The sequence below is a fragment of the Fringilla coelebs genome (assembly GCF_963513975.1).
Source record: "Fringilla coelebs genome assembly, chromosome: Z".
In the NCBI taxonomy this organism is placed as follows: domain Eukaryota; kingdom Metazoa; phylum Chordata; class Aves; order Passeriformes; family Fringillidae; genus Fringilla; species Fringilla coelebs.
Genome location: NC_140031.1, coordinates 28,278,005 through 28,290,605, shown reverse-complemented (window position 1 = coordinate 28,290,605; position 12,601 = coordinate 28,278,005). Strand labels below are relative to the sequence as shown.

Sequence of the window (12,601 nt, the reverse complement as noted above, 5' to 3'; positions counted from 1 at the left end):
GCAGTCAAGAGCTGCAACACAAAAACCTAATGCTAAGTTGCCCTTCCTTGGCTCTAGTGCTTATAAACGTTCAATCTCCTTAAATATATTGCACAAGTGTTTCTATTTTCTTGCTCTTGAATCAATTATAGTTTTCAGCTTAGATGGATATTTCCCCTTCCATTATCCTCCAACACTGGGACACAGAAGTTAAGCAGGACACACTTTTTGTTTTGTCAAAGAAGTTATCCCTCATCTTCAAACCATATGCTGTCCTAACTTTATAATATCAGTTGTCATTCAGATTTAGAGCATTTAACATTGTACCAGAAAAAACATACTGAAAGGGAACCAAGAGGGTACAGAGTAACCACTCATTTTACTGAAATTAACCACGATACCACAAGGCAAAGTTTCCCACTACAACTGCAGGTGACAGAAGTTTAGTACTGTTCTTCACTAACTTGATGGACCAGCAGAAGCAGTACAATAAATAAAAAAACATTAATTCTACCCACAAATCTTGTGAGTGTCCATCACTCCAGAATTTGGTAATCCCGTTTAGAATTCCATCCTATTTGGAATCACTTCCTTCAATTTCCTTTCAGAAGTAGAGTTGCAAACAACCTAATTTTTGAAGTATGAATGTTAATTTTAAAGAATATAAAACAAAGCAATGAAATGTTGTCCTCATGCACGTAAATAACAAGCTGAATTAGTGTCAGAAGGGCAGCCTTAGCCTTGGTAAATTCACAGTATAACTCGGTGTGCAGCTAACAGCATTATTCTTTAAAATTTCACACCCACACAGAACTGAATTACCAAAAAAAAAAAAAAATTATGAAGTATAACAAGCACACTAATCTTTACCCTAAGAACTGTTTGTACCAGCTTTTTCAATTTGTGTGGCTTCTTTTGCATCAAATTATCCAACATTAAATAGATAACTAATTATTCTTACAAGCAGATTCTAGTTGATTGTTCTCAATGAACTACACAGCCTTTCACTGATTGGCTTAGAACCACCCTGCCTTAGATATACTGAGAAAAAGCAGTCTCTTGGTAATCTGCATCATTACTGCAAACCTGAAGATCATTCTTAAAGCACTTCCATGCCTGAAGCATTTTAGCTGCTGGCAAAATTAGAAACTCAATAATACACAATTTTCTTTCCACATTACTACTCTTACAGAATATAATTACAGTATTTATAGTGTAGAATTCCTGTGACATTGATTCACAAGAAAGCTGCTATTACATCTTCGAATCTGGAAGAACATTCTTCTATATACACATCAGCTACCAAATTTAGACAAATTGGTTTTTAGGCTTTGCAACTTGCAGATATGGTTTAAGCAGTTAAAAATTATTGCTTGCACTCAAACTGTTATCCTTCTGTAGTTTAACCAGCTTCTTATTAGAAAGCAGACCCACTTCGAATTAAATAGGTCACAAATGCTACCTAGCTAAAGGTCAAATGAGGAAATATTACACTGATACTATTAATTTCCACATACTCCAGAACTCAAAAGCATGAATTCAGACTTGAGGAAAACTCTAACATACAAATTTACCCCCCCACCCCGTTTAAAAGCTTTCCACACATGTGTGAATGGTCTGGATTAACAAAGATAGAAGGTGAGCTCAAGATCCTGCTCTGCTTATGCATGAGAAATAGTAATTTTACATCTGAAGTAATTTATTTTATCTGAAGTGACTGAAAATGTACAATGGTACTGGAATATTTCTGTAAACAGGAATATATATCAACCTAACTACTTGACCCAAGCATAGCAAGCCACTTAACACAAATTTAAACAAATAAAACCAAAACCAAACAAAAAATCAAAACCAAACACCAAAACAAAAAAAAAAACCCAACTCACAACCAAAAAACACAAAAAAAAAGGTGAGGGGGAAGGCTAGTTAGTTAGATACTCTCCTTTTGTTAGTTTTATATATTTAATTCATAACCCTGTATAGAAATAGTAGGGGTTTATATTCTATTAATAATAATTTTTCCTAAATCTTTCCTTTTTATCATGTAATAAACTCCAATATCTCCATATAAGCTTCATAAAAATTCCAAGTCTTTTACTCTTCCCACTTCTGCATGCAGCTACTAACATTATGAAGCTATGTAATTAAGCTCAACTAACAAATTATGCCCACTGTCTAAAATAAGCCAATATATTAATCCTTCTTCTTTAAAGTGCTTAAAATCCACTTGCTGAAATATTAATGGAAGAGCCACAGCTTGGGAGAAACTAGATTCCAGAAACATAGCAAAGGACCTAAAAAATAAAGAGTTGTTTAAAAAGAAATAAAAAATTTGTTTAGAGGAAGAAGTAAACACCTTCAGTTGTTAAGGAAGAAATGAGTAAGTAAGTCTTGTAACATTAAAAAAAACTTCCCAAAATAGATAACAAGCATATCTAGCATTTTTAAATCTGCTGCAAAGAAAATCTAGCATTTTGATACGGTACTTTTGTCTCAGGAGGAATGTAAGGTCAGGCAAAAACAGAACTGCCACTCAGTTACAAAAGGAACCGTGGCAGTGGATGTTTACAGGGTAAGAAAAATGGTAACCTTAAAAATAATATAGCACTACTATTACTAATGTGTAAGCAGATTCTCCAGTGCACTAGTTAACAGTACTGAAAAGAAAGAGAACTTGTTGTTCTCACAGCTAAACTTTATCTCCTTCCATCAATCAGCTACCTAACTGACAAGAACATGTTCCACAGTTCCTACTCAGAAGATTTTATGCTTCACAACAATGTTAAACATGCCTCTTTTTTACTGGTGTGAGATTATACATGAAAGCAAATCCGGTTTGCATTAACAGAAATTAATTGCACTATTTGTAAAACAGTAAGGTAGCAAGACAGCTCCACCAACAAAGCAACCTAAATTCAAACTACCTAAAAACTCACAGCTGCTTCACTGTCAGTTGTACATTAAGAATCCCTGTGGACTATCCCCTATGAAACACAAGCTCTGTATCAACATCTGGACAAAATACCTATGCAAACAATTTAAAAAACTACAACTGCAACATAAAACACCACAGCCAAACCCATGATGAAATAACCCCTAATTGTTACTGTTTAACTTAATTCTACCTGACCTAATACAGTATCTTGCTCACTAACCAAGTATTAGCACCATAACCCAGGTGAGAACACTTGGCCATGTATAATGTAATTTTTATGAAAAAATCTATTAAGGTATACAAACCCCGCAGCAAATTCTCTCAGCAAGCTTAGATATGGGAAATTACCAATTCACTTACCTTAACACAAGCACTCTACTACATTTGATGAAAATGCAAATCAAACTGACATTTAAATCCTTAACTAAAATGTGACTGTTGCTTTGCAAAGAGCCTCTTTAAAGAGGACAAGTAGCCTTGAACAGAGTTGAACAACAGTCCTCCCGTGAGCAAGTGTCCTAATTGAGATGTTTACACCATCACAGAAAATGACACATTAACCAACTGGAAAGATGTACAATCATTTGACAGAATATAAAATAATGAAAAAAATAGCTTCCTTAAACCACATTCTCTGGTCTGACTGCAGGTTCATGACAAACGGTGCGTATTGTTGATTTTACAAGTAGGTCAGCAAATAGAGTAGAAAACTACTAAGTCTGAAAAGCAAACACATGACCTGACAGCACATACGCAACATGGTCTTACGTACCGGTTTGGGTTTCTTAATGTAACTTCAATCCAAGAACCTGCATGACCATGGATAATTGTAAAAACCTAATAGTCTCATCCCCTGACCATGTATTACTCTAGATATCAAAAATCCATCTCAGTGAGGATAAATAAACCATTCCTTTGAAAAACATCAATGTTCTGTTTAGTTTTATATGGCAAATGCTTTAATGCTTCATTAGGCTGTAGGCATGAGACAAAAATCAACAACACTGTTCAGATGAGTTTATGATCTAAGTGACAAAGATAAGGCTGGGAGAAAACAACGAGACAGAACAGAACAGAAGTCTGGTGACACTGTGCACTTTATTTTGTCACTCTATGGTCTGTGCTTTGCTTTAAATGCTGAAGCTTTGTAAAATTACAAACCAGTAAAACAGGTTATATGGAGAAAAGCAAGCATATGCACAATAAAGAACAGAAAAATCTGTATAAATAGACCACAAAAGGCCATTTTGTCAGTAACAGAATGGTTACTGACAAATGGTGGTGACAAATGAATTTCTAAAAGCAAATTATAAAACCATAATTCCTTTAATTTAATTTTGAAAGTGTTTGGAAAACTCAGAATCAACAGAAAATCCACCCAACAGAGAAGACACAGCTTCCAATCGTGTTTCATGGCTATTGTGAAATAATTAAGAAAAACAAAGTGCAGAATTGTCAATCACTACCTCTCCCAAACAAAAGTTTTCAGTTAACCTACTACTCAAAAATGCTGCCGAAAAGCAAAGGCATATTCTATACATCTTTGGTTTTCTCCTACATGCAACTAACTGAACACTGCAAAGTCATAACTGAGAATGAATTTTTCCATCATGCATCCAATTATGACACTGCTTTCAGGGGTCATCTATTTTATAATACAGGAGACACTGAAAGTCTGTAAATCCTACTAAATAATCACATGAAAATTTTGGATTTCATTAGATAAATTCATCAATGTAACATTTTTTTCCCTTATATAATAAGTGCATCTTTTTAATAGAAGCAACAGCACAACTGTTACTGTTGCTGACAAATAAAAATAAATCCCCTTCTCAGACAAGTGTCTAAAGGGCCTAAATAAGAGATCAGCATTTTGGGGGTTAAACTAGTAAGGAAGAAAACACAGCAGAAGAGGTAAGATATCTTGACTTGCACTAATGCAATCTGTATCATATTGTTCATGATACACAGCCAACACAACCACTTATATCAAGACATCTGTTGTCCCATTCTGCAATAAAATTCTAGATAAAAAGCCTCCAGAGGTTGCATCCAATTCTATTAAGGAAAAAGCCACACACAATAATTCTGTAAATTATTCTGCCTACAGTTCTGAGATGAAAACATAATCTTGAAAGCATGGTGAAAACATTTCTTTTTAACAGCCATCATAAGTAAAAAAACACTACAGAAACAACAGCAGACAATTTTCATGTATTTATTCATATATCTTACGAACTCCATGCACTGTGTCACAAGTAACTCCTTTTATAGTGTGGCAAAATTCCAGGTTACAGAGATCACTTCCCCAACAGCAGCCCAGTCCCCTGTTTTATGCTATTGTATGCTTAGATTTAAAGCATACATTCATTCAACTTTAACTCTAATACGGCAACAGCTGGAGACTGAAGAGCGCATTTGAGAGAGCTGTGAGAGCTGTCTGAACACTAATTTACACAGCACTTAAAACAAATACCAACTATTTGACAATTTAGGATTCTGACATGCATGCTTTCCCAAAAGCGTATTTTAGTTCATTTAGGTGTTCAGACTCAATATCAGATCATTAGAAAAAAAGAAACCAAAAAAGAAGAAAAAAAAGAGTAAGTGTAAATCATAAGCAGAGAAGCATACAGGTAATCAAGAATTCTCCTCTGAATGAGCAGATGGGACAAGCTACTCCTAGCTTGAAAGGCCTCACAGAACTGGTTTTGACTGACAGAGTCATAGCAGATAGTCTAAACAACGTACAGGAGGTTATTTGCATTAAATATTCAAGGCCAGCACTTATTCCTGTCATTGTCACAAGTTTGTTAATACTAAAGAAAGGAAATGCTGAACGATATTTATATGTACAACTACATCAGCAGACTATTCTTGCTGCAACTCACTTGTCAAGGGTTAGGCAGAGAACTCCCCTTGTCTACGACACCTTCTTCCTTAACGACATTACCTCATCTCTTAATACCTAGAGCCCTATGGGTGAACTTTCAGAATTCAAGAGATAACTAAACCAATTTAAAATTAAAGCCACAACTGTCAAAGGAGTAACACTTTCAAAGGGCCAACTCTAACTTTCCTTTCATTCTTTCATCAACTAAATAAACAGGCTTATATTTGTTCATTAGGCTTAACAGCCCTGTAAAAAAAGACCACTAGTCCATCATAAGCTCCATTAAAAAAGAGGTGCAAGCAGGAAAAATGATGACACACAGGACTGCACAGCTGCCTTGTGAAACCTCATCTTCAGTTCCCAAGTCAATCTATTAAACAGCAATTATCTCATCATAGAATTTCAGAAAGGTTCTATAATCCACTGATGTTTCTCATTTCAAGCATCCAAGTACTTAAACTACCAGAATGAAAATGTTTGACAAGCTTTGCCATGCTATCAATGAAAATAGTTATGCTGGCTCTTAAGTGTCAAGGAATTATCTACAGCATGTAGACCTGAAACTTCTGATTTAAGGAAAATGCTTGGAGCAGAGGTCTCCACAGTGGAATGTATTTAACAGAATCCAATGGGGAGCAACAAAGGAATTTTTATATCACTAAAAAATAAATAAAGTAAAAATTTTAAAATGTGTTCATTTTGGTATTACCTCATTCTTCTTTTTCCTTTTAAAACTCAGAAATGGGCATCCAAGAGACATGGTTGATGCCCAAACTCTACTAGTGTATAAAAGCATCTGAATAATGTTCTTAATAACATGATTTAACTTCTGATTGCCCAGAATTAGTCAGGCAGTTAGACTAGGTGACCAATGTAGCTCCCTTCCAAACGGATGAAAAAATTAGACTACATTGTGTATGCTAGATAATGTGTATACTAGTACAGTAGCACATGCATATGATTCATAAATAAATGTCAATATATCTGGGGGCTGTGCTCAACAATCTTTCACCAATACTGGTGCATGATCAAAATCATCCACCTGAGTGGTCTTGTCTATCCACAATCCAATCTCTCCTAACATGAAAGAAGTCAAGAACTTTGTTCAAAAACACCTGCAGGATTCCGTCAGGTTTTTTTCAACACCAGTTACCCTGTTCTGAGTCTTACTACCTATATTGATTCCAAAACAGGAAACAATCCACACTTCGGGATGAACTTTCCTTAGTTCCATTAGCTCATAGTGCACAGTAGATGAAAAGGAGTTTTAAACATTACTATGTCACCTTAAAAATACACATACTGAATGCAAGCTCACACACTGGGAAGCATTTCAAAGAGCTCTGTTTCTGAAAACTTCAAAACAGAACTTTCCCAGTCTCATCCCCTTATTCTTAAATGAAACTTTTCATACACAGTTGAGATAGTAACAAGTCTTCACAAGAACACCAGCCTGAAGGCTTTTCTGCGACAAGAAATCAAGTTAGTGCAACCCGACAGAATTTATCCTTGTTCCAAAGATTCTACTTCTGACTAATGAAAACATTTTCTAGAATGCAGTAATTTTATTTAATCAAAGTTCAAACATATGATTTTAAGTTTTACCTTCAAAACCAAACAAGAAATTGAAAAAAAGAAAAGCCGGGGGAAAAAAACCCAACAAACCACATTCAGGACCCCAGTTAAAAATAATACAAGAAATTCTATTTTAAAATGACCTTGACCAAAACCTGTATTCTTCCAGGTTTCTGATAACACCCAGTTGTCCACAGAGACCATATGGCTATAACAAGTTTTTCAGTTTAAGATCAGTCAGCAGTCAGGCCTGGTGCCTGTTGGCACCTTCCTCAAAAGCACCCATTACAAACGGACTCAAAATCTATTTTAAAAATATTAATGATCTGTAAGTTTAGTCAACTCTTCTGCACCAAGTGAATTCTTCTAGCGCTGTGTGTAGCAAGTCATACAATGTTTAACATTTCAAAACAAGTCTAAGCATGCAAGCTAATAAACCTCGTCCTTGAAAACAGACCATAAAGTAAACTACATTCTAGACAAGAGGGCACATCTTGTGAAGCATTTCATGAGCCCATTGTTTTCTATGTCTTTCCATGAAAAAGATCAGTTCTGCTGTGTTGACAGACTACAACTACAGGTTCACCAACTGGCAAAAAGTAAGAAGTGTACACTTTATATACACAAACCAAAGAAAACGGAGGCTAGATGATGCTGTTCACGCAGTAAAGTTACTGGGCTGATTATGTGCCAGCTGGACACCTGTCTAGGTTCAAAAAACAGCATGAGCACCCCAGCCAGGAACTAGTGAACAGCCTTACTGAGCACAATAAAACATAACATGATGAAATCACTGCATAACTTAAAAACAAGATTTTAAGGCTATGACTGTCATTTGACATTTTTCAGTATCAGCTTTCTAAAACTGGATTGTTGTTTTCCCTGGTAATCTGACATGAACTCTATAAACCACCTGGATCTAGAGATATTTATAGACAGATTTAGGGTCTAATCTAGGCAGTATTTAAAAGGATCCAGCATCAAAATTTAAAGTCAGTATCACACTTTTCATTGACTGCATCAAATCAAACGGACAAACAGCATTTTTCCTACCAGATAATACAATGTGAATTAAAAGTAAGGCACTTAATGTCAATTATTCACACAGTTTCAAACTAGATATAGGTAAACCAGCACCTTCCATGCAAAAGCCATGACAAGTCTTCTTTTAGAGCCACAAAACTTATAATCTTTCCATAAAAAGAAAACTTCGTGAACTTCTATGTTACAACATTGTGGATAATGATAGCATTTGTTCCATGTTTTACAAAGAGTGTTTCATATCTCCTATATTCATATATTCATTTATATAAACACAGAAAATACAAAGGGCAAAGACATGAAACATACATGAAAAAACCCTACACTGCTACAAATACTCCTTCTGTTAAGCACAAGCAGAATACACAGGCTCAAAAAATAAAGTTGCTTGGAAGTCTCATTTTTTAAGAAAAAACAGTGTTAACTGTAAGCAGATTGGTGTTGCATATTTTCTTAAGACTATACTGCTATCACTAAACATCGTGGATAACCGCTCAGCTTCACAAATACAGGAATATCCTGTGAAGTTAGCATCAAATTTTACAACCGTTTCTGGAAGAAAAAAAATTAGCAGACGACAGGTCTTTTCGGCTGATAGAGCAGCGTCTGAAAGCTTATAAAACGGTGGATACTCACTCTGCAGTACCAGATGCTTAGCTGAGATGGGAACAAAACTGCGAAGAAAGCTCTCTGGGGATCCGTCTGGATGTGAAGCGGTCGCTCCAGGCACTCCAGAGGACACAAGAGCCTCTTGGGCCAGCCGCTGAGGAAATACATGGCTGAAGATTTCCAGAGGAGCTGGCGCTCAGCCTGCTCTAGCCTAGGCGGGGGAACAGCGGAAGGAGAGATACAGCATCCGCGGCAAACCACGCATAATCACCGGCACACCGACGGGACCCCTGGGCTCAGCACCACTGGGGACAGGGAGCTGAGACCTCCCCGGCGCTGGGGCCGCCGCCGGCGGTGCAGGGACGAGAGAGCGCCGCAGCCGCCGGGGGCGGGGGCGGATGCGGGCTGGGCAAGGGCCGGGCGGCCTGCGGGAGGCGGCGGCGAGGGGGACGCGGCCGGGCAGTCACTGCTCCGAGCAGGCGCCGGGTCGCTGCGGCGGCGGCAGCGGCGGCTCCGCCCTCCCGCGGGTGTCTCGCCCGTCCGCGCTCCGGATCGGTGTCGTCGCCGTCGCCGAGGCCCCCGCCGCCATCTCCTCCCCCTTCCGCTTCCGCTCCTCTCCCTCCTCCTCCTTCTTCCGCTCCTCCTCCTTCTTCGGATCCTCCCCCTCCGTCTTCTCGTTCTCTTGCTTTTCCTTTTCCTCTTCCTTTTCTTTCTGCTCCTTCTTCTTTTTCTTCTTCTCCCCCTCCCCCTGTCCTTCCCCCTCCTCCCCCTCCCCTCGCTCCGGTGTCCGAGGCCCCGAGGGGCGGTGGCGGCACGGGGAGGGCGGGGCCGGGGCGGGGCCGAGCGGGCGGAAGTGACCTCATAGAGATCAGCGTCACTGGTCCGGGCGGAAAAGGCGCGGCCGGCGTTGGAGCTGAGGGTGTGCGCGCGAGTGTGGGGAGCGGGGACAGAAGGGAGAGGAGCGGCGGGGGGGCGGAGAACCAGGGTCGGGGGTGGCAGGATAAGGAGGAGCTTTCAAACTTAAAACGAGTGGGTGTGGAGTAGATCTGAGGAGGAAGTTATTTGCTGTGAGGGGGACGAGGCCCTGGCGCAGGTTGCCCCGCGAAGCTGTGGATGCCCCGTCCCTGGAGGTGTTCGAAGCCAGGTTGGGTGGGGGTCTGAGCGACCTGGCCTAGTGGAAGGCTCCCGTGCCATGGCAGGGAGCTTGGAACTAGATGACCTTTGAAGTTCCTTCTGACACAGGCCATTCCATGGTTCTGTGATGAAGTCCACGTGAGAAAGCCTTGTGAGTGTCCAGTGTGAACATTGCCTCTGAGGTGGTTTTGGGGACAAGGGTGAGTACAGGGCAGTTACTCACGCAGGAAGTAGCTGCTGCATCTTGTGTTTGGCGTCAGGTGCTGCCACAAGCTTTTCTCCCAACTGATGTGTTGGACTGGGGATCCACACTGTGTTATTTTTACCCAAGGCCTGTTTGTTAATCTTGTTTCCATCATTGCCCAGATGCTTTTATTCACACATTGTGGAGAGAGCAGGAGCATGTGGTATGAAGAATGGAAAGTAGGAAGCTGTAGCTTTAGAGGTGGTAAATGAGGCTTGTTAGTCTTTTTCTGTAATGGGAAGATAGAAGGAAATAGAAGAGAACTAAAGATCTCTATGCCCTTGCAAGGGTAGTGCCTCTGTTGGAAAGAAATAGCTATTGGTAGGAATAATCAGAAGAGTGTTATGAACCAGTCCCCTCGCACTGCCTGTTAGAGGAGTTTGGAGCTGCCTGTTAGAGGAGCTCTGGACTGAGCTGTTTGGTAACAGGTCTCGCTGCATGAATTACCCAGTGCTCCTCAAAGAACATAGGTTATCTGCATACCTAAGGCTCCCCCCTACAGCTTTCTGGTTACATTACCATATGAATTTTTGTTACCACCTGAATACCATTTTCCAGCTGAAATATTTTCATCTGAACACAAGCACAAAAAGAGAAGTGAGTTAAGAGGACACTTATATTAGCATCCTAACAAAACCATAATATAACTCAGAAAAAAATAGTAGTAAGGGAACAAAAAAAAACCCCAGATGTTTCGTACCTTAGGCTTTTAACTGGGCTAGTTGGAAATGCCTTAAAATCAAATTCACCACTCTCAAATATATGCCAAGCAGTGCTTTATGCTTTAGTCTTTTCTCTGAGTCATTTTGATCTGCGTTTTTGACCGCTGGCCTTCTAAATTAGGAAATGGAAGTTATGTTAGGAGTGTGGCATCATCTCATTTAACTGTCTCTCCTGTTCTTCAGGTTATTGAGTAAATGGTACAAAATACACAGTGAAGAATAGTTACAACTATAGAATCATCCCTCTGGATTAATTACATTTAGCCAAGTTCATTTTACTTGAAAGTAAGGAGACATTTGTAAAAGAAATTCCATGAAACAGTTAGTAAGAGACCTGCGTGTTTCTCATGCCTGTTTGTAGCTTCCTTTGTTAATGCAGCATGCTAACAAGGCTGTGTAAGAAGCAATTCATACTTCCAGATAATGCTGTGTGGATCAATGTCAGGTTGTGTACCAAGACCATCATTAATGAAGAAAACAGTTACGGCTTTTAATAGCCACTACATGGTAGGATTTTGTGGTAACTGTACAAAAAGTACAGGTTTTGTGCAAAAAGTAGAGACTGAAGCCTTTGCAATTTTTGGATTGCTGCTATTGTTCTTTTCTCTGTGGAGAGACAGGAGGCACATATTTGAAATTAGAAATCATGATGATGGCTCTATGTTGTTAAAAGTGTGACTACCAAAATCCTCACACCAGTAATACAAATGTGATCCAAACTATGTCATGGTTTTAGTACATTTTTGTAGGCTGAATCAGGAACAAATCTAGATGCCTAGAATGGTAAATCAGTAGTGATCAACTTTTTCTAATAATAGTCTGTTTGTAGTTGGCTAGAAAAGCATTTCTGAGTGTTGCAGTATGGGATTGTAACTCATAATACTCTAGGATGCAAAAGTTGTGTAGAAATTAAATGTGTGCAGTGGACCAAGCTGAGAGTTTCTTGAACAGTTCTGGCAGTGGCTACCAAGGCACAATTACTGGTGATAGTGGCAACACTATGCTAACAAAGCTCAAGAGAATAGTGAAAGCCCTTTATACACAAAGGTCCACTTGTCAATTTCATCAACTTCACCAAGTTGAAAATAAGTCTTGATTGCAGCTGCCTATTTAGTGACAGTCATGTGGTTTTGGAAACCACACACCTGAGATGATTGTGTCCAGAAAAGGAGGAGCTCATGCAGAGATGTGGAAACATGCGGGGACATTGAAATGTCATAAGCCTAGGTACATAAATTTAGATATTAGCAGGCTAATGAAAGGAAGGAGGAGATACTGCTGGTGTGTAGTTGCCTCTGTTAAGATTCATGGTGTTGATGTGCAGGTGTTGCCCTGAGCTGTCCCTTAGATTGTGCAGCTAGTTCTCACCTAATGTGTCTACAGCTCTTGCATGAGCAGTAACAGTGTTAGTTCCTGCATGTTAAATTTAAAAGGAAGAATTACTACTCCTCCCCCCCCCCATTATTGTC

The 12,601-nt window shown here is 39.3% G+C and overlaps 1 protein-coding gene across 3 annotated transcripts in view; it reads right to left on the bottom strand.

Moving 5' to 3' along the window:
- The window catches only part of RIC1 (RIC1 homolog, RAB6A GEF complex partner 1), a 47,070-nt gene extending 37,832 nt beyond the window's left edge, over nucleotides 1–9,238 (bottom strand). For all 3 annotated transcript variants that reach the window (XM_084225952.1, XM_084225953.1, XM_084225954.1), the window contains exon 1: nucleotides 9,060–9,238. In XM_084225952.1, coding sequence (XP_084082078.1) covers nucleotides 9,060–9,200 — 141 coding nt within the window. In that variant the 5' untranslated portion in view covers nucleotides 9,201–9,238. The remainder of the gene's footprint in view (nucleotides 1–9,059) is intronic.
- Nucleotides 9,239–12,601: the final 3,363 nt, after the last annotated feature.